General features: G+C 40.6%; 1 protein-coding gene across 1 annotated transcript in view; it reads left to right on the top strand.

The window, feature by feature from the left end:
* Positions 1-23518, top strand: part of MYO1E (myosin IE) — a 76791-nt gene extending 53273 nt beyond the window's left edge. The window contains 14 exon segments of the mRNA XM_053954599.1: positions 452-537; positions 1183-1264; positions 2063-2169; positions 5952-6050; positions 9778-9922; positions 13136-13250; positions 13928-14097; positions 14237-14382; positions 14866-15012; positions 16375-16532; positions 16967-17059; positions 19408-19612; positions 21731-21900; positions 22444-23518. Of these exon segments, the coding sequence (XP_053810574.1) occupies positions 452-537; positions 1183-1264; positions 2063-2169; positions 5952-6050; positions 9778-9922; positions 13136-13250; positions 13928-14097; positions 14237-14382; positions 14866-15012; positions 16375-16532; positions 16967-17059; positions 19408-19612; positions 21731-21900; positions 22444-22520 (1800 nt within the window). The 3' untranslated portion in view covers positions 22521-23518.
* The last annotated feature ends 1408 nt before the right edge of the window (positions 23519-24926 follow it).

Here is a 24926-nt window from a genome sequence, read left to right on the forward strand (position 1 = left end):
TTTGTTTATTACAGTAGTAGTAAATTTAAAGAATTCAGATATAAAAGTGATGTTTAGGTGATTATATGCCAGTAAAACTGGGAATATAATGTGCAGTTCTATCTTGTTTGGATTTATTTCTCAGAGTATTTGTTGTTTTCTGCAGTTAATAACAGTGAATCCTTACTACACAATAATTTTTCTTAGTAAAATTCAGTATTAAATTCACTTGCCATGTTCCATAAGTTTTTATAAATTTGACTTTAAATGGAATTTATATTTAAGGATGAAGCTCCTTTGTTGTAAAAATGTTTAATGATACATGCGAGAATTTAGTGCTCATTGTCGTATCTAAGCTATACCAGACTAACAAAAAAGTACAGAACAGCAACTGCTGAGGACAGAATTTAAATTTTCTTTAATTATTGGGTTCTCAACTTACCACAAACAATCAATTTCCACCTTGGCCCAGGTATCTTATGATATGGATGGATTCTGCGAGAGAAATCGGGATGTTCTTTTCATGGACTTGATTGAACTCATGCAGAGCAGTGATTTGTACGTAAGCAAAACTTGCTTCAAGCTAGGAATGCCGTGGTGGTTCGGAGGGGCACAGAGGGCCTGACTTCTCTGCTTTGCACCTGCTGACCTCCTTTGTGAAACAGTGCAAATACCCAGCGCTGCAGGAGAGCAGCAGCGCTGCAGGAGAGCAGCAGTGCTGCAGGAGAGCAGCAGTGCTGCAGGAGAGCAGCAGCGCTGCATTACCCCGACCTTCATTTCTACAGATTGCGCCAAGGGAGGCACTGCAGTGTCCGAATCGAATGCTGTAATGGCAGCCTTTGTTTGGGCCTCAAGCAAGGCCATCAGTGCTCTGGCGTCCTCTCAGAACAGGCACTGTTTTGACAAAGTAACATTTTTTGTGATGTATTTTAATTAATTTATGCTTATTTTTTAAGAAGTGTGCATTTCTTCAAGTCTTCTAGATGTCTGGTGTCATGGCTTTCAATGCTCACTAAAATAGCAAGGGGTCTTTGTGAGGAATGAGGCTCGTGGAAAGTACTAATCTTAAAATAGATTTGATATAACTCAAGAATAATAGCTATTTATATTCTGCTCAACTATCAACTTTTACAGCATATTCCTTGACATGCCTGCATTGAATTGTCTTTCTATGCCAACCCTATTTTCTAAATTCTTTCCTAGGCCTTTTATAAAGGCTCTGTTTCCTGAAAATCTTCAAGTGGACAAGAAGGGCCGTCCTACCACTGCAGGCAGCAAAATCAAAGTATGTCTCCTTTTGCAGTGTTGGTGTGTGTATATGTGGTTTTGTGTTTGTGTATTAATTGCCAAATGAATTTTTAAAAGTATTTTCTTTTTTTACTGTCCTGATATTTTTAAAGATAGCTATTAGGAGTATCTTCATGTCAAAGCGATGCATTGTTTCAGCATTGTTAGAATTGCTCTGCCCAACATCAGTGTTCATTAAATGCTGTATTCACCTGCATCCTGTAGCAGTGAATTTTCAAAACGAGCAGATGATGGTTCTTACATGTGCACAATGAATGAACCACCTCACTCAGCCTCTCATGTCCCACAGGTAACTGCAGATAACTGGTCTCTCTACAGTGCAGAAATGCCTGACCCAACACCCACCCAGTCAACAGCAGTCTCTCTACTGACCACAGAGTGCCTTGCCTAAGGCAGCAAGTGCTACAAGGCCAGGGTCTGTTTGGAGACTGATTGTAGGATGCACACTTAGATTACACATGACTTTGCAAATCAATATTTTACCAACATCTTTTCTCAGTTTCACCCTGACAGGTTCACTTGATGTATTTGCTTCATATTTTTATATAGAAGTTTTCATGTATTACATAGGTGGAGGTAATGGTGCCTTCTATTTACTGATAAGTTTATTATGAGATGCATTTTATCCTAACTCCAACAATTTTGGTTGTTGGAGAAAGACCAAAGGCAACTGTATCTAGCCAATGGAATCATCAGCAGATGGTTGATAATTGTAGAATTCGCTCAGGATTTACCCTGTTCAGCTCAGATCCTGTTGTTTTCCTTTGTTTTACAGAAACAAGCCAATGACCTTGTTGGCACCCTGATGAAGTGTACACCCCACTACATCCGCTGTATCAAACCCAATGAAACAAAGAAGTCTCGAGACTGGGAGGAGAGCAGGTATGGATCAGCAGAGTGTGTGAGGAGAAGCAGTGCTAATGGTCAAAAGAAGCCACAAGAATTCATAATTTGTAATTGTACAGCCTACAAACAGAACTACATTCTCTAAACTATCAGAAATGAAATCTGGCATGACCTCTCCTAAACTTTGAAGATAAGTGCTGGTCACTTGGTCTAAATAAGCACTTAGGGTATGCAGCTCTTGGCTTTTCTCCTGCCAGTTATGAAAAACCAATATTTGCATGAGTAACACAGCCAGTATATGAAAGACTCCATTTTCCATGTAGAATGTCCACACCACATGAATTATAATTTCTAACTTTAGCTTTATGCTTTGAAAATAGCTTCTATTAAGAAGCTAGAAAGCCAGTAGGGTATCTGTATCTGCTTTTATATATCAAACCTGCCAAAAAGTGTTTATAACCAACAATGGAGAAGGTTCCTGTTTTACTTGCATTTAATTAGCCAGCTCTTTAAAAAGAATTGACTGGAATGTCATATCAGATAATTATATAGACATTAAATAGATGTCTAAATTATCTGTTTGGTTTATCACATCTGTTTTAAGGCATCTTTAACTACATGGTGCTTGTAGCACCTTCCTCTTTTGTGGAAAAGATGCTGCTCTGTTTGCACTGGGGTGGGTGCTCAGTAGGATGTGTAAGCTGTGTGGGGCCCTAATGTAGATAGCATTCATTACTGTATACCAAGTACTTCTGAAAATGGTAAAATTGCTGATAAAGCAAGTGGTTATTTTTGTCATGGTGAAACAGTTTGCAGAGTCTGATAAAAAGCATTCTTGGACAACCCCAGCAGAATTCCCTTGCTGCCTTTCCAGCAGACCAGCACAGTCACATGCAGATGGAGAGCACTTACAGAAGCTATTGGGACTACCCTTCAAAGTATCAATGAGGGCTTGGCAGTAAATGTAGACCCTCTTTAGCTTTTCCACCCTGAAAATCCTACTGTGCAGCACTTAATTTCTACTGGCACTAGAGACTAAAGAGGAAACGAAGTGATCCTGGGAAAAGTATTTATGAAACTTATAGTTAAAAATTGAGGGGCTTTTAAAATCAATCATTTGCATATTGGGAAACAGGCCTGTTATTGTGGAAGGTGTTGCTAGGAAACCAGTGAAACAAATACAGTCCCAGTCCTGAGAAAAGGACAGCTTTCAGGAAACCCCTTTAGGAGCAAAAATGGGCAAGATTTCTTCTTGTTTTCCTATAGTGAGGATGGTGTGTTACCAGTAGCTGCTGTATTTGCCAAGTGAAATACAGAGGATTGTATACTGTCAAGCTCAGGCAGAAATGGAAGTGCTGCTTACAGTGGTAATCCTTCTTCCCTGTTTAAACATCCCAACATTGTTCCATTTCAATCTGTGATTGCCCGTCTATTGTACTAGGACTTCACTGAGGCACTTAGTGACAGCTCTGGGGAAAAGAAATTTATATGCATGTGACAATTCAAAATTAAGCTTAATCTTGTTGTTTCTCAAATTTACTGTGAAAAAGATTTGAGGGAAATAAAAAACATAATTGAGTTTATGTAATACTTTGCTGATTGGTCAATTTAAAAGATTTTTTTGTTTCATTTTCTTGTGAGGTCACATAATGCTGCATCATACCCAGGCTGCCTTAGTCAGTGCAATGGGAGTAGCAATCTGCTTATTAGTAGCAGGTTTACTAGACCGTGAAAATGTAACTGAAAAAGGAAAAAACCCTTTCACAAAGCTGCTCTTACTTCATGCTCACAGAAGCCATGGAACTCCACCTTTCTGCTTCTGTTGAATAACTCCAGAGTATTTAGCACTGAAACATAGGCCTTCTGTAATATCTAAAGCTTGTCTAATACCTTAGTTAGTCCAGAAATTGGGGTGTTCTTGAAATGTGTTTTTGTTCAGGTCCTGGCACAGCCATTTGGACTTGTATTCAAAACTGCTGCATTAGCTGAATTCCCAGACCCTGACCTGCTTGAGGTTGCTGCCTGAAGGGAGATTTTCAGTGTGTCTTTTCTCAGAAAGGAAAGGAAAAAAACCAGAAAAATGTCTCAAATTGTCTGGTGCTGGACACTGATACTGGCAAGACAGTAAGAAAATGGGAGTAGTACTGTTGCTCCAGTGCATTATTCCAGATGTGAACAGGAGGGAAAGCTATAAACAGGAAAATGTATTTTTGTCCACCAACTTTGTACTGTGCCAGAATTCTTGGAGTGGGTACAAAATATACTTGATTCCTTGAACACAGCAAGATTAAAATGTGTAGTAGTCTTTATTTTAAGCTAAAAGAGCAATATCACTCATCATTTAGTAAAATACCTCTCAAAAATGGTCTTCAAAAAAAATAAAAGAAAGAACTGAAGGTATTTTGTCATTTGTAGCAAGGGATTTCAAAAGATTTTTCCCTTCATACTATTAGTCATTTGAGAAAAATACCTCAAAAAAAAAAAAAGGGCAGTACATTTTATATTCAAATTTAACTTTTCAAAATAGCTAGAGAAATAACATTGAATTAACTGAGAGTGTTTCAGGATTTGAAAAATCTTCTGTAAAATCAGAGAAATAGTAAGAAAAACAAAATTAAATGGCTTATTACAGCCTCACTTTTTAAAAATTGTATGTAAACAGATGCTCTTTTATATACTGTTTATTAAATTTGCAGGACTAAAATCTTTAAAACTGTTATAGTTCAGACTGAAAGCTAAAGCTTTTATACTTTTCTCTGTAGAAGAACAGCATCAGAGTGAAAAACTGACATTGCTTCTTTCAGCATATTACTTAGATGAGAAAAATAAGGAAATGCAAAGGAAATCAGCAATTGAAATTCTTCAAATCAAATTCCCAAACATTAAGTAGTACACTAGCAGGATATGTAAGAAGAAACATAAAATCCTAAATGTGTTACGGGTCTAAAAGGAGGAAAAAGTGCCAAAGCTTTTTTGTTTTGCTGTTTTTCTGCTTAGCATTTCATGGGCACATACTTGTTCCCCTGATTAGAACCTGGCTGAAAGTCTTGGTGTGAGGCAGCTCTGCTGGTGTTGGGATAATAATGATGCTATTCCCATGTGCAGCAGTTTCTCCACAGCCATTAACACTTTCTGTGGGACTGGTACCAGCACAGCTTTTGTTTGTAATTCAAAATGTGCCATGGATGAGTCATCTGTTACTGGCTTCAGCCAGTCTTGTGCCTCTCTTCCAATGCTTCCTTTGCAGCATGGTAAAATGAGGAGGAATTCTAGTTTTCATCAGTATGCTGACCTGGCTTTCTTCCTTCTGATTCTTTATGTAGTGAAGGTTTGGCATCAGGGGCTTTTTCCAGCCATCAGATTTGGTCTTTTCTCCATAACAACAAGGAAGAAATGTGTTGCTGTTTGAGCTATGTAAAGCACAGGAAAAACCTTCAGTAAGAGAACACAAAACAATTTCCCAATACCTTAGATACCAGCTGTGTAATTGTATTGGTAATAGTTACTTGGCCTTTTATGGATTTTATTATTACCTAAGAAATTTATACACAAATTATTTTGGAGATGGGAAGTTAAACTAGGAAAAAAAAAATGCTAAGGTTAACTTGCTATATCTATTTCAGTGCTGTAGTCTACCTGCCTGGAATATCTTTCCTACCATGCAGTGTGCAGCGTAATGTGCAAAGTTAGATTAATTTACCTGTGCATGAATTTTAGCAACCAATAGTTAAACATGATTCAGATGTTTAAGAATGTCTCAGTCCACAAGTATGATGAAATTAAATGGATTTTAAGCCTTGCATTGTTTTTGTCCCCAGGGTAAAACATCAAGTGGAATACTTGGGTCTGAAAGAAAATATTCGAGTCAGAAGAGCTGGCTACGCCTACAGACGGGTTTTCAAGAAGTTTCTGCAGAGGTAGGTAGCACTGTTTAGAAGAATTGCATAAACAACAGCAGGGTTGTTTACATGATGAGGAGAGAACCAAGAGGTTGCCAGTTTTGAAATCTTCCCATTTCCCACTTAGCCATTTCTCCACATGTGCCTTGCCCAGTGATCTCCATTACACAGAGATTTCAAAGTGCTTTAAAGCCTGGCTTTGTGTTATTGAAAGTACTTCATCTTTCCTGTAAACTTGCCTAAGGCCTCAGTATTTGTAGTGCTGTGAGAGGGTTCCTCAAAGTTACAAAGAGTTCAAGGAACAGATGCAGTGCCTGAAATCTGAGTATCCAGCTGCAAGCCCTTGTCTAAAATGTTACTACTCCAGCTCAGCCAACTCCCTCCACAGCAGACAGAAGACAGGTAAAGAAGTCCACACCTGCCATTCAGCCATTGCAGTGTAAAGAGTAACCTCAGCTTACACAGCTTGTTATCCTTCCACTGATGTTCTGACAGCTGTGAATGGGCACAGCTCAAACCTCTGCAGCTGCTCATGGAGTGAATGAAAGCAAGTCAGAGCTCTGGAAGATCAGTCCTGTTCTCAGTGTCTTAGGACCAGCTGTTACCATGATTAACTACCTCCACTAGCTAATGAAATCCTCTTAAATAGGAGCAGTTTCAAGATTTATACAACATTCAGCTTCTGTTCTTCAGAAACTGAAGACATGCAGCTAATAAGTGCCCAAACAGGCTTTATGTAATAAATCAGCTTTTGTTGGAAGTCGTTGCATTGAATTTGAGAGTGTCAAACAAAAACCCAATAAGTTTTTGCAAGGAGTGGAGTATAGTTAATCAGACAGCACAGGCCAAAGCCATTAGCAATCCTTCATGATAATACCAAGAATATTCTAATACTGTAGTAACAGCCAGACCTAAAATCTCTGCAGGTATGGACTTCATTTTCATGGAACAGTTTAAAATCCCTTTTTCTTTATGACTTTCAAGCCTAGATGTATAAACATGAACATGCTACAGGCTATGTTATGTAACACAGACTGTTGCTGAGACAAATAACAGATTTATACTGTGTGTTAAATCTAGCCTGAACACAGACTGTGAGGGCTGGGCAGGCTCTGAGAATTCTGCACAGAGGAAGGTACGTGGTACTTCTGGATCCACAGGCAACTGAAACTCCTCTTATGGAATTCATCCTTTTGTTTCACGTTAATTAGCTCTGTTAAATTTAACATTTTGTTATGAGTAAAACTCTTCCTGCACCCTTTCCATTCACAGTTCCTAGCATCCAGAACAAGCTCTGTTCTGACCCCCAGAGTCAGTGTGAGTAAAATCGGGCTGAGGCATGGGATGGACAGGAAGTGCATGCTTGTACACTTGTTATCATTGGGTGTTCCTTGGCAGCTCCATGCAAGTGGAGATTGCTGGGCTGAATAGACTTTTATGTACAAAATTTACATTTGCATGCAAAAAGCCACAGTCACTGAAAAGGCCTGTGTGTTCCCAAGCATAACCAATCTGAAAGCTGAGCTGAACTCCCTGTTCAGCCATCAGACCTAACTGCTTACTGGAAGTTTGTAACACCTATCTGGGGGCAGTCATGATTTGAAATTGTTCCAGCAGCATGTTAAGAACACATTTAGTACTTGTGCTGAAATCATCTGCAAGATCAAATTACACAAGCTTAACAAACCTGGATTCGTGGGTAGTGACATGACTGGTGTTATGGGAAGCATGCACGAGGACACTGAAGTGCCACTGCTAAACAACAGTGAACAAAGTTGTCACGATATCAACCTGTGAAATGCTTCAATAGTGCATGTTATAGAATTAGCTGTTTGTTCTGCCCTCTAGACTTGTCACACCAGTAAAGTGTATGAAGTTAATTTGATGAAAAAGGAGAATTTTACATCTGTTCTTACTTTGTACCCAAGGGCTCTACATATATGAAAAGGTCTTGAATCACATTTTTCCCTATGCCCTCCTTTACAGCTGAGGAGATGTAGGAGAGGATTTGTAGCATGCTGAAATGTAATGTCACAGTCTTTTGTGTGGAAGGTAGCAGTTTCAAACACCTTTATTCACCTCAGCTCCTTTACCTTCAGAATTGGTCAGACCCACCTACACAGCTGCACTGTTGGCAGTACATGATGAGCCTGCAAAAGAGGCTGGTAAATAAATGAGCTGGGAGTTACTCAGTGGTTACAACTCCTTACTGGCTTGCATCTATTTAACCCATAATACTGAAAAATCACATAAATATATAAGTGCACACATTGTCTAAACACTGATTGTGTATAATTAATACACTGCCATATTTAAGGTGGTGTAAGAGCTGCTTCATTACACTGTCTAGCAGAGTACCTGAGCATTTGTTAACTGAGAGATTTGAACATGAGAACATCAGTGATTTGAATCCTACTGAATTATTCAGAAGTTACACTCTTTTCATGCACCTTCTATTCAGAGGTGTTTGGGTTTTGTGAAACATTTCTTTTTAACTGTTTGCTATTTCTGTTTGTGTGGTATTGTTACTTAAATTGCATGATACTGTTCTTGCTTCTTGACTGGATAACATTTTAGATATGATGATAACAGGTAATCAACATTCCTTTAATATATTTTCCAGCAATTCCTTGTCTGATTTTTGAGAACATTTTATTAGGAGCTGCCATCTTAAGAACTTGGGAATTACAACAAACCGACCTCCATACTTTTTTCATTTATTGAATAGTTTTACTAATAAGCATGATTTAGTTTACATGACTTAAGTATGCCTAAGGCATTAAAAGGAAGTTGTCAAGAGTATAGAATATAAGATTTTGGAGAGAAATTTGTCTCAATAGTCTTGTTAGGCTCAAAGGAGCGTAAACAGCTGCTGCCAGAGAAGTTACTTACCCACAGACATGCTGGGGCAGCTAAAGCCCAGCAGTGCTCCTTTGGTGGGCAGTGGAACAAGGCAGCTTTGTAACTCCAGCCTGGCAGTTCCAAAAGCCCAAGTGAAGCCTGGAGAAGTGGGCAGTTTAAAAGGGACTGCAGCCTGGCATTGCTTCATTCTCAAGGCTTACAGAGGACACCATGAGAGGGAAGGCTTCATGCTTTTTTCTGTCTAAGACAAGTTAGAGCACTTCCCTGCTCCTTCCAGGCCCTCTGTGGGGTCAGTTCCCAGAGTGCCCTCAAGCACCAACATCACTGTTGCTTCCTTCTTGCACCAGAGGCCAAGCCAGAGGCTTCCTGGGATAGAGCCAGCACTGGCTCCTTGCTAAATGCAGCCCAGCTGTTGAGCAGGTAGGTTAGGAGCACAAGCTGGTCACTTGCTCAGGAACAGAAAAGAAATTTGTAAGAATAAGACAGAGTGAGAAGGCTTGAGTGAGAAATTGGACGTGTGCTTGGGAACCAGTTTAGAGTACCAAGCATGTAGCTCCTCAAATCTGGACCATAGGTCATTGTTGGTGAATAACCTCACCCTGGACTTAAGCAGATTCCAGCAGAACATTCTGCAATGAACTGCTGTAGTTACCTGACAGCAACTTAGCATCTGGAAGTGGGAGACTCCAGGGCACTGTTGTCCTTCTCAGGTGTTTGGTCTCACTAAACAAGAAACATCTTTATACTGTGTATTTTTGCACACACCAAGCTCTGAGTCCTGCTGCCATTGTCAACCTCCCCCAGGGTAGTTCTGGCTAAGAGTCAGTGGTGTTCAGCTGCTGTTTGACACCAGGTTTTAATCTCTTCTCGTTGGTGGTTTAAGGTATGCCATTCTGACCAAGGCAACCTGGCCCTCGTGGAAAGGAGAAGAGAAACAAGGAGTCCTCCACCTGCTTCAGTCAGTCAACATGGATCCTGACCAGTACCAGCTCGGGAAGTCCAAAGTCTTCATCAAAGCTCCAGAGTCTGTAAGTGTGCCAGAACACAATTCTTTAAATATGCAACTGTTTGCTGAAATTAAAGTCCTGCCTGCTCAAGTTGAGCAGGATACCTGCTGAGGTGTGGGAAGTGTAAAAATCTGAGACAAGCTGAGCACGTCTGTCACAGAGGCTGTGTAAAGGGCACACTGAATAAGCTCACTGCAGGGTTTTGGCACTTAATATAAAGAGAATTAAATGCATCAAGAAGAAGAAAAATAAGTTACGAAGAGTCTTTGGTATCAAGAACACTGATCCTCTTCTCATAAGAACTACTGATGAAGGTAGAATAATCCCAAGGGATGGTAAGGGTATGTTACACAGCACAGAGTAAATCAGTGTTCCAGAATGACTGCAACTTGAAATCCCAAAGAGAGTATTAGGGAGGCATCACAAGGCTAGTTTTATCCTGTGGCTACTAAGTTGTGCAAAATCTGTTGGAAAAAAGTTTTCTTACTTTGCTATTCAGGAAACTTGTTAAGGAAAATCTGTGCTCTACTCACCCTCATGTATTCCTGATGCATGAGAAGCAATGGGCCTTAGTTTGTGTAGCACTTCTTGCAGTTGAGCATTGATTTCTTGGTGCTTTATCTGAAGCTACATGCTAAAAAAAAAAGCTGAACACTTCTATAGCTGTCATTTGCTGTTCCAGGAGCATATATTTTTCTCTGTAGAACAACAGTAATTCAGCCAGTGGAACTGCTGCGTCCAATCACATAGGAAAGTATTTGTTAAAGGCAAAAAAAAGAATGTTTTTCCAAGTCATAATAGAAATTTTGTTGTTTCTACCATAAAAAGGGTAAGATACCGTTCAGGAATAATGGGATTTACATTGCTGCCTACATCTGAGAGACATGTTTATACACCACAGCATGGAGTGCTTGAGATGTTGATTATTACAGTACTTCAGGTGGCATATTGGCAGAGCAGGAAACTATTATGGGATTGATCCTACTTGGTCATGGCAACAACAGTCAGCCAGTTCTGAGGGAGTGTGAGCTGTACCTGCTTCCTCTGGAGCACAGCTGTGATTTCTTTCTGGAGATTATTGGGAGTTTTGCCTCACAAAGTTGGTGTGATTTCCTGGTGTCTGTCTTCTGTTTAGTAGCCATGTGGCAAGTGCTGCCATGGGACTGATGGATCCAGTTCCCCTTCAGTCAGTTACTGATCTGTAACCCACCATGATGTGCTACTGGCTCTTTTGAGAGGATGACATTGTTGCCCAGTGGAAGCATCTTCCCATCCTGATGCATTTTTGTGATGCTAAGTCCAGCTTGCATGGATATGTCATGTAATGGTGTATCTGTGAGTTTTACTGAGGGGCAATTCTGCATGTTAGGACAACATCAAGTTGACTGGAAATTTTTTTTGGGTTGTGTTTAAATTTTAATTTAAATTAATGCTTTTAATTACTATATATGTTTTCTTTAATTTTTTTTAATGCCATGAAATATCTTTTTAAATAAACACCAAAATGAGTCTGGGCTTTTTTATTTTATATTGAAAATATTTTTACAAACTGAATATTTTAAAGAGTGATTTATCTTTTATTAAGAAAGACAATCATTTCTCATCTTATATTACTAAAGTATTGGCTAGGATTGTATAGCTTCTGAGAAAAATAATCTTTCAGATGGTAAATGAAATTTTTTCTTTCTTCCACCAAAAAGAGCACCTGTTGTCATTAAAGATGAAAAATACTTGATTTGCTTAAGAGTGTAAGGTGAGGCTTTATAATACTTATTTTAGGAAAGGGTTTATGCAGTATTTTTATTTCTATAGGGTAAGAACTGTATCTTAGCTCAGTGAACTTCCTTAATGGTGACCTTCAGCTGCAGATGATAGATTATTTTGCAATTAACATTATTGTTAAAGAAATAAATGGTGAGTGTTCATGAGAGACAGCATCAATATTGTCACTGTAACCTGAATTGCATGAGGGCTTGGTCTGCTGCAGCTGAGGATGTTTTTGCATCAGGAGCTCTCATGCCTGTGCTGAAACCCCAGCCAGTGCTTGTGTTCAGGAAGGGATTTTAAATTTTTTTAAAATAAGTTTGCTGTAGCTGGAGAATTGCCAACTGTGAAATAAGGTTTTATGGGTGGTAGAAAGGCTTCATTATTTACATTTCCATCACACACCTGAATAAATAACTCTGTACAGGAGCAAGTGAGGTTCTGTGGAACTAGTTTGCACCAGATTGAGTTTCCTTTTTCAGATCAATATGAACAACAGTGTTTTTCTAGATTTGCATGGTTTAGAGCAGCAAAGTAAAAAAAAAAATCCTAAAGCCCAGGTTTGCTTCTCCATATACCTGTTTTTACCAGTTTTATCTCTTGAAAGCTAGAAGAAAACTCTTGTGAATATTTAATGCACAATGCAGGGAAATAATAAGCAACAGTCAGTGTCAGTGGATTGATTGAATGTTGCAATTTAGCCAAAAGCTTATGCTCCTGATAAGACAAAAAGTCCATTTCACTGAAGCATGTAAAAGGCTGTAGGGAATATACTGTATCCTACAATAATAATGAAGTTGTTCTAAATGCATTAAATTTACATGTATTTTAATAGGACCTGGAAAATTATCAAAAAAGGGGATCCACCTTCCATTCCTGTTTTAATAAAACAGTATTTTCTCTTGATTTCTGACATTCTAGACCCAAAAATCTTACTGTGTCATACTTGTGAATTATAAGGTCATAGTTAAAAGTCCTGCAGCCAGCTGCCGACCTTCAGTGGTGAGAAAGAATGGAGCCAGTGGACACGAGGGTATGAAATTCAGGCAGGGAAGAAAGTTGCTGGTGACCAGTTATGTTTCACATTGCACAGATCCCCACAGACGGTAACATTCTGACAAGAGAAGTAGGAGTTTTGGAGAATGTGTGGATGGAGGCTGAAGAACTGGCCAGTGGAGAACCTTGCATTGCACCAATAGAATATTTCAGGGAGAGCCCATATTCCTCTTCCTTCATCATGGGGTATGGAACTTAATGGGTAGCGTGGTAAGAGCCACAGCCACTCAAGCACCAGAGGTTTCTTCCAGAAAGGCTACCTAAACATTCCAATCTCAGATCCCACAGTTGTGGAAGAGGAACCAGCTTGAATCTAGAGTGAAATGCACTGGAGAGTTGTTGAAAGGAAAATACAGCTTTTTCTTGAACTTTGCATGTAAAATGTTTGTCCCACCCCACTGTCTCTTTGCACAGCTGTTTCTGTTAGAAGAGATGAGAGAGAGGAAGTATGATGGGTATGCCAGGGCCATCCAGAAGGCCTGGAGGAAGTACGCGGCCAGGAAAAAATACGTGCAGATGAGAGAAGAAGGTAGGTCAGAACTTCTGATGGCAGGGACTGCACACACACATGGTGCCAGGAACAGAAGGAGGGACACAAAGGGGAAGGAAATCCCTCTCTCTAGGCAAAAGTTGCATTGCAGGTAACTGTCTCGGAATGACAGCACTTTGTTGGACCCCTGCAGTACCACAGATGAGGCTGACAGCTCTGCATGCTTGGACTGCCCAGTGTTTTGCTCTGAAATCAAAGCCAGACTGAGTAGGACAGACAGCAGAGATGCTGCAGGGGAGTCAAAAAAAGCAAACTTCCCGCAGTCACACAGGATCTGAATAATCTGTAGGTGGTAAGATCAATCCACGGACTCCCCTGGGACTTAGTTGTGTGTGACCTGGGCTGTGTGAATGAACATACTGGGTTTGGAAGGGTTAATCTTTAATTACAATGAGAAATGTCTTAGTTCCTGAAGTGCTCCTAATTAACCAGAACTACTGAGCTTGCCATCAGTGTATTCCATTAGGAATGGATTTAATGATCACATGTATTCTTATCTAAAGAATTAGTAGCAGTGCTTCATTGTTTTTCCATAGTAGAAACAATATGGTTCTCACTTCCCAAGAAATTCTGTGTGAAACAGTTGGCTCTTTGAGAGCATGAGTTTAGGAAATTTGGTAGATGCTATTAATCAGTGTTTATGTTTTGTATTTAAGCATCAGATCTGTTGCTGAACAAGAAGGAGAGAAGACGGAACAGCATTAACAGGAATTTTGTGGGGGATTACATAGGCATGGAGGAGCACCCCGAGCTGCGCCAGTTTGTGGGCAAGCGGGAGAAGATCGATTTTGCAGACACTGTAACTAAATATGACAGAAGGTTTAAGGTGGGTGGAACAGCAAGATCCCCTAAAAACGAGTTCTGCTGTGAGTCAGCATTGTCTTCACCATCTGGTCCCAGGAGCTGCCCAGCTCAGGGCCACAGCACGCAGGACACAGCTGTGTATTTTCAATGTTGTGTTTCAGAGCGTGAAGCGAGACCTCGTCCTCACTCCCAAGTGCATTTACCTGATCGGGCGGGAAAAGATAAAGCAGGGCCCAGAGAAGGGCCAGGTGAAGGAGGTCTTGAAGAGAAGGATGGAAGTGGAGAGAATTCTTTCTGTTTCTTTAAGGTCAGTACCTGGAATATATTTTCTCCATTAACAGAGCAATTTGTGTAGGACAGGGAAAAGAAGTTGATTGATGAAGTGGGAATTGAAAGCTTTCTTTTTGAATTTGCTTGCTTTGGGTTTCAGACTTGCTTCAGTAACCTTCAAATTTCCAATTTATCTCTAGTCAAAGAATCTGCCATTATCAAAGAGAAGAATTATAACTGTAATTTTAATAGGACATGGTTTTTTGCTAACAGTAATTACTGTAAGATGACTAAGTAGTATTCCTGTCTCTCAAAAGAGATTTTTTCAGCCATTCCATTATCGACTCCTGAAAAAAATCAAACCTGTTCTCAGAAAGCAAGGCTCTGTAATTAATGTTGCTTGGACTTCGTTATGTTTTTAAAAATTAACCATGAGTAGTCTGCAAATGTCATTATAATGCTGGCTGTATTTGCTGATGACATTTTAAACAGGATGCTGTATGCTCTGATTTCCTTGCAGCACCATGCAGGATGACATTTTCATTCTACATGAACAGGAATACGACAGTTTGCTCGAATCAGTCTTCAAAACAGAGTTTTTAAGCCTCTTATCGAAACGATATGAAGAGAAAACACAACGAAAACTACCTCTGAAATTTAGCAATACGTGAGTGATGGCTTTTTTAATGGGCTTTTAGGGATAAACGTTTTGTTCTTGCTGCCAAGGCAAATGAGTGAGTGCAAGTTGTACTTTATTTACAATACTAAGAGGTAGCACAGTGTAAAACCCTGTATGTGCAAGGATACCAGACTTTGTGCTTGCCTGGTCAGAGTAACAGGTTAGGATTTACCAGGGCCACTTGACACTTCCCACTGTGTGTGTGCACGGAGAGCTGCCTTTGTTCTCCTGACCATGGCAGCAGGGCAGGGCCTCTGCACAGCCACTGCACAGCTGCTGCTGGCTCCTGGCAGGAGCAGGGAGCAGACATCTCAATGAAGAGTTGGAAAGAATTCTGGGCATATAATGTAGCAGTTTGAAATGCTGAAGTTTGTTGTGGGTCCTGGGGACTGCAGGGTGAAAGAATAATTCTAAGGAGGCCTCACTTAAGTAAATGATATTGGGAACATTGTTTAGAGACGATGAAACCTAGAGCATGTCTGATGTGCAGTTTGGCTGTGAGGACATCCTGGAAACAGTCCCAGCAAACATGTGCTTTTGTTACTACTTCCACCCATTAAGGAGATCAGCAACAGCAGGCCTTGGATTTGTATGTTTATTTTATTGCCTTCAAAAAGGTGGAGGAATTATGAAAAGCAACTAATTTTGTTTGCAAAGGGTGTGGAAGGAGAGTTGAAGTGAGGAACATAACTCTAGCATACACCACTCCTGTACACTGAGAATGCAAAGCCAGTACCAGGAGTAAGTGTCATGTATTGCATTTCTGGGGTCTTGCCCAATACCCTGAGTACAGTTCAGAGCAGATGGATAGTGTGGAAACGCTGGAAAGAATGTGTGTGTGTGTGCCTTTATGGGAAAGAAAGTAAATGGAAGGGGCTGAGGTGTGTGTCTGCAGAACTGTTCCCTTGCAGCACAGCTCAGGCCCTGCCCCAGAGCACACAGGGCAGTGGGTGTGTTCCTCTGGCTGTGTGCAGGGAATGGTCACAAACAGCACTCGAGCAGCGCCAGCAGAGGCACTGCTGGCCCAGGGCTGATGCATCTCCTACTTGGACCTTTGCGCGTTTTTGTTCAAAGCTCACTGTCCTCTCCAGGGCATCTTCAATTTCCTTTGAGAAACTGTACCAGGAAACTTAAAACATCAATTAAGAAGAACATTATAAAAAAAAAAAAAAAGCATGGAAAAAAGATTTCATTAGGTGGTTATGTCAGCTGAGTCATTCATAGAATGCAGATTCTCAGTCTAAGCTTTTAATTTTGTATTTCTAAGTTATCTGCTGCCAAGCAATACTGCCTTGATTTGATGTAGCAGTTCTGGTTTTTTTCATTTGTGTGTTCACATGCTTCTGTCAGACTTGAAGTGAAGCTGAAGAAGGAGAGCTGGGGGCCCTGGAGCAGTGCTGGTTCTCGACAGGTGCAATTTATACAAGGCCAAGGAGATGTAGCCATTCTCAAACCAAGTAATAAAGTGCTGCAGATCAGCATTGGACCAGGGCTACCGAAGAATTCCCGTAAGTGTGAATTTCCTCTACAAATTAGGGGTTTATAAAATCAGAAAATGGTTGACTTTCTCTATCCATGCTTGGCTCTAGCCTCATTGTGTTCTTTATTAATTTCTTTGTAATACACAATGATCCTAGGGATTACAGCAGAATTCCTTGCTGCTCTACAGCTGTCAGTGTTCTGGACCTTGTTTACTGTAGTTGCAAGAAGGCTTTGCTTTATATCCTGAAGCTGAACTGGATCACTAAAGGGAGACCATCCCAAAGTCATCCTTTTTGCACCTAATGCTTTGTAACAGCCTGGCCAACCCTGAAGGAGTCAGATTCCTTATTCCTGAAGATCAGCTCTTTCTGGTCCCAGAAGAGGGGGTCTGACAGCCAGCAGGACTTACTTAATTAATGTTATTGTGAAGGGGTAACAGAATGTTGCTGGTTTCTTCTAGGTCCTACTAGACGGAACCTTACCCAAGGCAGAGGATATTCCAGTAGGTCTCAAAATCAGACTTATCCTATGAGAGCTGCACCACCTCCTCCAGGTAAGTCCCCTTAGCTTGGGCTAAACAGAATTCCACATTAAGGCTCTTGGTTTTCTCCTGTCATCTGGCAATTTTTACCCATTAAAAAAAAATTATGGTAACAGTTTAAATTTCTCTTTAAAAGACGCTGCCTGGAAAGCATCTCTTTGTAGGCATTTTATGAAGCGTCTTGCTGGATATTCCCCCAGAGCTGTCCTGCTTGACGTGGATGTTGACTTGTTAAGACATTTGGTATAAGCCACTGAATCTAAACCTGACCTTGTAGCCTTCTCCACTGTGAAGGGTACAGGCTCTGTGCTTATCGAGCCACAGACAATGCTTTGCAGTGAAACTGCGTTCAGGGCCAGCACAGCACAGAATGCAGTTTGTGTCTCATTGTCCTGCCCTGTCAGACATGTTACAGCTCCTGTGAGCCCGAGTGCTGGGACACAGCAGCTGTGCCACTGACCAGCATGGCTCTTTCTGCAGGGGACTGATGTCATTAGGGTGTTCCACTTCTGCCCTGGGCAGATAGGATTAATTTTGCTTGTGAACTCACAGGGAAGAACAATATTCCATTGACCCAACATTTCCCAAGAGTTTGGGGTTTTTTTTTTGGGTTGTTTTTTTTTGTTTTTTTTTTTTTACTTACACTCCCAGAGTACTTTCTTTTTTTTCTTTTTAACAAAGAGTCCTCTTTCAGTCAGCTGCTGTTTATTGAGAAGCACAATGCTAATGGTGGAAGTTAGGGGTGTGACCAGTCTCGGTCACCAAATTAAATAGACAATTCCAAATCCTCGCAGCTCTATGAGTCAAACTAACAACTGTGTGATCTGCCAGATCAGTAGTAAAGTGGGAAATTACTGTAAGAGCTGACCTGTCAGCAAACAGAGATAAGTGAGTATTTGTACAGCATCAGTTAAAGCAAGGACACTCTGGTTTATATTTTCAAAAACTGTTTCAGCAGTTTTATATGTAGGAGAATTGTTACTGCTGAAATTAAGTGCTGTGATGACCCTCAGGCATTGGGCTATCACATTTAAAAGGTGAGTAGAAGGCTTTCCTTTTACAAACCTCTCTGTAGGTTACAGTAACATGGCTTTGGTTGTTTTTTGATGTTAAACTCTCTTGGAAAGTAGCCACACCTAGCTGGAAAAACAAAATTACAGACAGGTGTTACAAAAGAATTCCAGTTAAAATGCCCAGACTTCCAAGGAGTTTAAAGCCATGTCATGATTTGAGCAAATTCCTCCTGGAAAGTCCCAATTATCTGGGTTCTGCTACTTTCAGATATTGTTTTGAAATCAGTGGTGCAGTGGCTGAACAGTGTTCTGTACAGGTTCAGAATAACCCAAAGCTTTACTAACATCACCAAAATGTATGTGCCATCCTGGCTTGGATTGCAAAGTGGGGTTTATGCAGGAGTTTATGACCCTTATGTTCTGCCACAGAACCTCAGAAGTGAAGAGCAGCTGTTACAGGCAGTAGGGTTTTTCCCGGTAAAGGTGCTGTGATTATGAATTCTCCTCTCTGCATAGCTGTTCTTTCTGATAATGTTTAGCAGGCATAATCACAATGGCAGAGGAGAGGCTCACCCATATAAGTGAGGAAACTGATTTTTAATAGAAGCATAGCTCCTGTTTTGTTCCATAAGAGTTTTAGGAATGTAAAGCATGCAGTCTTGGGATCTTTGGGCCCTGATACTGCAAGTAGCTCAGACATGGGTGGGTTTGCTTTAAATTCAAGTTAGAGGCATAATTTTGTATTTAAAGGAATATACCCATGTCAGTCCTAGAAAATTCAAACTCCTTTTCAACTATCAAAATAACATCAAGGCATTGTTTTAAAACAAAACCACAAAAAAGCCCAAACAGCCCCACCTGCATGCTTGTTAAAATGGACAAGTATTTATAGCAACTTAATAAAAACACTCAAATTCCTTGAGTATGTGGTAGACTGAGTTTGAACTTCAGAAGAAAAAGAAATTTGGATATGGATTAGTTATGGATATGATTAATTATGATTATTATGAGTAGCTTTGGATTAACCCTTATCTGGATAAAATATTGTGCAGTGTTTTAGAGAGGAGTTGGTAGTACCGTGTTCAGCTAAACTGGAACTCAGCTGAGAGGTAATCCTTGTGGTTGCTTGGAACATCCAGGGCACAAGTCTTAAACCTGAGCACGAGTCCATGAAGTTGGGAACCCAAAAGAGATTGTCAGCAGACCAGAAACTGGGTATAAATCAACATTTCAACATGACTTTATGTTTGGGTTCCTTGATAGATGGGCTCTCTGACAGCTAAGCCATCAAGGGTTACCTTTACTGAGCTGGAGTTCAGACTGCATGCACTCACTATTTACTTCTAGGTCAGCAGCAGAATGGAGTAATAAATCCCCCCCAGTCTGCAGCCCATCCCCAGACCCCAGGACATCAATGGGCCAACCAGAACAACCTGTACACAAACATGACACGACCAGCTTTACCACGGCAAATGTCAGGAGGATCAGGCAAGATTTCACAGCAGCCACAGAGCTTGGACTTCTTGAAAGTACCTGACCAAGGAGCAGCTGGGTAAGATTTTATATTGAATCTGATAAAAAGATGTCCATTTTTGCAGTTGTACACACTAAAACTGTTCATGACTGATACATTCTGTGCATCAATCACCTGCCTTTGCAGGTTATCATCCATTCCATCAGATTCCAAAAGATACTCCATCTTAGATCCATAGGAATAAAGGTGAAGCAGTTACAATTTAAGTGAGCATTACACACCTCACAGTTATCAAATAGTAACATAAATGTGCACCATTGATAGATTTTGAGAATTGGAAGTGCACCCAAGGCTTCCCAAGGAAGAGCTTCGTAGTTCTAAACATGGAGCCCTCAAGCAGAGTTAGGCACGTACAGAGGTCTTTGCAGTTGTACTAAATGCAGTCATTTTACCCCGCTGTGCCAAGTGTCAGCCATAAAATGTTTCAGGCATATTTAGAGCATTTCTCTTAAGATTAATCTTCAAATAAGAAAGAAATCAGAAGTAGCCACTGCTACTTATTTTACCACTTTCAAACTCGTGAGCACATGCTAACAGGCACTTCTCCATCTTGTAATAACTTCCGTGGCTTTTGGCAGTGAAATGTTCTTGTCACACATCAGCTTATTCCTAAACTCTTTTACTAATACTGGACTTTACTTTGTCTTGAGACTACAGTTCATTTAACAACAAAAACACATAAGCCATAGGATAAAATCAAAACCAAACAGGCCAGGTGTTCTGCCACAGTAACAAACCTAAGTACTCTTACAGAAGTGACATTCCCAAGGCTGTCTTACTGAGCATTATGAGCTCCTTTATTAATACACTGAAAAGAAACAACATTAATTATTCAGCAGTGGATTTCAGACACATTTCTGTGCCTGTCTCTTTTCAAAAGGAAGCTGTGAGCTAAAGAGGTGTGGCTTTAGTATTTCAAAACCATAGCAATATATAGGTAGATACAATTTTTAAGGAGTAGAATTAGGTTTTATTTTTGGCAAAGCTGCCAAGAAGGATACAGTGATACTAACAATCCAGTACACGACCAAGATTAAAATCAGCAGGCTTCCCCCAGCAGCAAAACATCTCATTTAGGAGACTGTAGTTCTACCATAGTTGTACAAAAGCTGTGCTGTTTTTCATTACTTGTGCCAAATTCCTTAATTTCCATATGTAGGTCTGGGTTTCACAGCATCTCCTATCCTGAGCAAAGGCAGTAAGTAGATGCTGAAGAACAGGAGAAAAATCTCTCCCCTCATAGATACATTGAGAACTGAAGTGCTGTTATAATCCATACTTCTAATCTTATTTTCTGGTGCAGTTTGCTACAAAGTTAGAATCAGAGGTTTATTGACAAAGTTAAGCCTAGGACTTCATGTAAGTAACTGTAACCCTGTCCTGCAAAAGCTGTGTTACATTATCATGGCATTACATGACATGATCACAATTCATTCTCCTCCACATCATTACATTTTTAGTCATTCAGCACATATATTATCAAACTGACATACTGAGTCTAATACCTGTTCTCTCTTCCAGCCTTTATTAGCTGATGAGCTGGCAAAACGCATTTCTTCCCTCTTTCCCCTTCCTAATCTTTGGAGTGGTCACAGCTGTGACAGTCTGTGCAGCATCTCCCCTGCTGCTTCAGAGTTGGCTATAACAGAACAAGTCCATAGATGGCCCTGGCATCTGAGGGAACTTAAAAGAGATGCGAGTCTCTGTTACAACTTAGTCACAATAATGGTAAAGTAGCAAGCCTGTGAGCTAGAACTTTGTTTTTGATACTGAAAGCTGAATCACTGGTGACATTGGGGCAAGGGGAGAGACACAGCCTAAACTGTGTAGATACCAAAATATGCATGAACCGCATGTGCACATTTGCTTCCAGTTCAGCCTGGGCACTAAATGTCTTCTAAGCACTTGAACTGCTGTTGGGAAGTACTTAATCATCCATTTCCATAGGAAAGAAATGGCAACTCTGTGCCTTTCATAGGGAGTCTCATGTTGCTATTTTTAATTGTTGTGACATTCAAGAAAACCTGTTTTCCCTTTTTCGGTGACATTCTTTAAAATGAATTCATTAAGAGAGGGGTTTGCTAACTGAGGTTTGAGTGCCAGGCCCCAGAGCCCACGAGCCCTTGCTGTCCGCAGTGTCCGCAGGCAGACCTCGAGCCGCCCGCCGCCGGCCGGGGGCAGGCCCAAGCCGCAGCCCAAGCCCAAGCCGCAGGTGCCGCAGTGCCGGGCGCTCTACGCCTACGACGCGCAGGACACGGACGAGCTCAGCTTCAACGCCAACGACGTCATCGACATCATCAAGGAAGGTACGGACGGGGCTGGCACTAAAGCACGGGCCTTTGAGGTCCATTGTCACCAGGAGTTGGGACAGGACTGTCTGAGCCACCCCACTTCACCTCGTTAGGCTTGCAAATAACCATGCTGGCTCAGGGAGCAGAGAAGCCTCCACCCCAGTCCAGCCTCTTCACTCAAGAGTATGTCAGAGACAGACCAAGGACCTGTCACTGGGTACTGCGGAGCTGTACACTTAGTGAGACAGTAGTTCTGTCACTGGCTCTAGAGGAAAATTAGTCTAAATCACAGCTGTAGCACAAGAAGCAAAATGTAATTAACTAGTTCCAGCTGTGGGTCTCCAAAGCACCCTCCTCAAGGCAAAATGATGTGGCCAAAAGATGAACATTCCAAAAATGCTGTCCCCTCATTCCTTCCCAGAAAGGCTCTCACTTAGTGGGCACAGCTTTGCAGGGTTGCACACCAAGTACACAGAAACACTTCCAGAGCCTCACTCTTTAACGCCTTACCTTGCTGTCCTTTTTACTTAATGCCTTACCTTGCTGTCCTTTTTACAGATCCTTCTGGCTGGTGGACAGGAAGACTACGAGGAAAACAAGGTCTGTTTCCCAACAATTACGTCACCAAGATTTAAAAGACTGTCAGAGAAAAGTGAAGGTACCAGTGGTTGAAGATATTTTCCCTTGCCTTCAGGACATTGTTCTTCCAAGGTCTGCCTTCTCAGCAGTATTTTCACCAGTAACTTGTGTATGAGGAGGAACACTTTCCCACAGTACAGACTTTGATTTTTGTCTCAGCACCATACAGCAATGAACTGACCAATTATTTATTGTATTTAAAACCTGGTTTAAACACCTGGTAAGTGAAGAGTGCTGAAACCTACCATCTTCCTGAAACAGGTGATTTACAGTCTGGAGCCAGAGACTTTGAAAGGGGTGTATTTAATAAGTGCCTTCAGCTGAATATCAGTAACCTTTTCAATTATCTACTGAAGATAATGTTAAATGCACATTTCCTCTGATGCAGATCATTCTGGGGAACATGTTAATAAGTATGCTGCTACATGTCAAAAAGATTTAGGCTCATTTGGGATATTACCATCTGAAAAACTACTGTGATGGTCTATTTAAGTAATTCTGTACAGAGATGTAATGGATCTGGTTTGTGTTTGCAAGTGTGTTTAGGGACTCCAACAGGCACTGTAAGAATTTAAAACAGAAAACCACATAGTACTGTATGCTAAACAATGTTGCCTTCTTCAAGATTTATATTATAATATGGCTGGCCCATGTTGGATTTATGTTTAATACTCTACCTGTTATAGGAAGTGTCTTTATGCAGAGCTGTACATTTATAGAAATAGTTATATACTGTATATAAAAACTGGTTATGATAGAAACATGTATAAATGTATAATGCAGTAGTCCACTGTTCTTATGAGGTAGTACTGCTAGAATTTTTATGCCAGGTACTTACAGATATGCACTACTCCTTCTCCTTTTAAATAGCAAAAGCACAGGTGTTACTGCCCAAGTCTGCCTCCCCCAGAGTGACTGTTGCTTGCCCTGCAGTTCTGAGAATTCCTGCTTTGCTTTTTGAACCTCCATAAAATAAACCACAGGATGATCAATAGGTTTGTTCTCTGTGAAGTTTGTTCTCACATATATAAACAGATCCCTTGACAACAATGGCTTCAGGATTTTACTGCACTGACTTCTAAAGAAAGAATCCCTTTCTTCACTCCAAGCCAAATTATTTTCCCTATGCCCAGCTGAAGTGCCATGCATTTTATTTTCTCATGTTAAAAGCAGTATTGCTGGTATTAAATTGCATATGCTGGTATTAAAAAGTTGTATAAGCTTTAAGATCCAGCTAAAATCCTGAATCCCTCCCTCCTAAACCACTGCCTAAGTCTAACTTAGGTACACAAACTCCATCTTCTGTAGCAGCTGTTTCTAGGAGCCAGAAATGAGGACCTCACTCCAAGGGAGGAACAATATCCACACAAGGAGTGAGGTACATTTTTCAGAAGATGGTTTGCAGCAAGTGCTAGGCTTACTTTTCCCACGGGAGAGAGAACCCAGTAGCTTCACCATCCTTCCCACAGGGGAGCACTGAGAGGTCTAGGGCAGTTCTGTAGCCTCAGGTTCTTGCCTTCTACATCAGAGCCAGGCACACTCATGAAGAGATGCTGAGCAATCATAGATAGCTAGGCATGGAAGGGAGGTACTGAGTTCAGTATAACCTGGAGACTATCAAAAAGTCTAATTTAACATTACTTATACAAGATTAATTTAACAAATAGACATACATGAGGTATTGGGGCAGAAAAGATGCATTTCTTACATGCTTGTATTCCCTGAGCATACAGATACTGACACTTAGATTAGAAACAAAGACAAAAGCATGCAGTGTCAAGGAAGTGACAAGAACTGCCTTATCCTGGGTTTGAGTTTATAATCCCAGGTAGAGGTTTATTGGAGAAGCAGGGGGGGAAAAAGATGTGGGCAAGCAAACAGGTAATGAAAAACCTCAGGGGGTTCTTTTCAGGAGGTGGAGGTTTCAAGAGTTGAGCCGCTTTCAAAAGGTCTCATGCCCACAGTTTGTATTTTTTCCACATCTGTATTCCCTGCACAGTTGTTTGCATTACAGGAGACTTCCAATTTTTCTACCTCAGCTCCCTTTTTTGTAAGCACACAGAGAAACACAAAGGTTTACAAGGTTAATACCTGTTAAAGATAGCCTACATCTTTCCCCAAACTTGAAGATGGCTAACTACAAAAAGAGAAATAAATTCCAGTATACTTTCTTGAAACAAGGTACTGAAATAAAGTACATATTTAGTGTTCTTTAAGGTACAACAAAAAAAAAAATCCTGTCTGCCTCCTCTTTATTTTCAGAGTGAAATAATAAATATAATGCAATATATAAAGCTTGGAGATTCTCTCTGGAAACAACCACAGAGAATAATCAAGCCCATTTAACTGCAAGTTATAGCAATCACCTACTTAGTCAAATGTCCCACTTGGACATTAGATTG

This window comes from Vidua chalybeata, chromosome 13 (genome assembly GCF_026979565.1).
Source record: "Vidua chalybeata isolate OUT-0048 chromosome 13, bVidCha1 merged haplotype, whole genome shotgun sequence".
Taxonomy (NCBI): domain Eukaryota; kingdom Metazoa; phylum Chordata; class Aves; order Passeriformes; family Viduidae; genus Vidua; species Vidua chalybeata.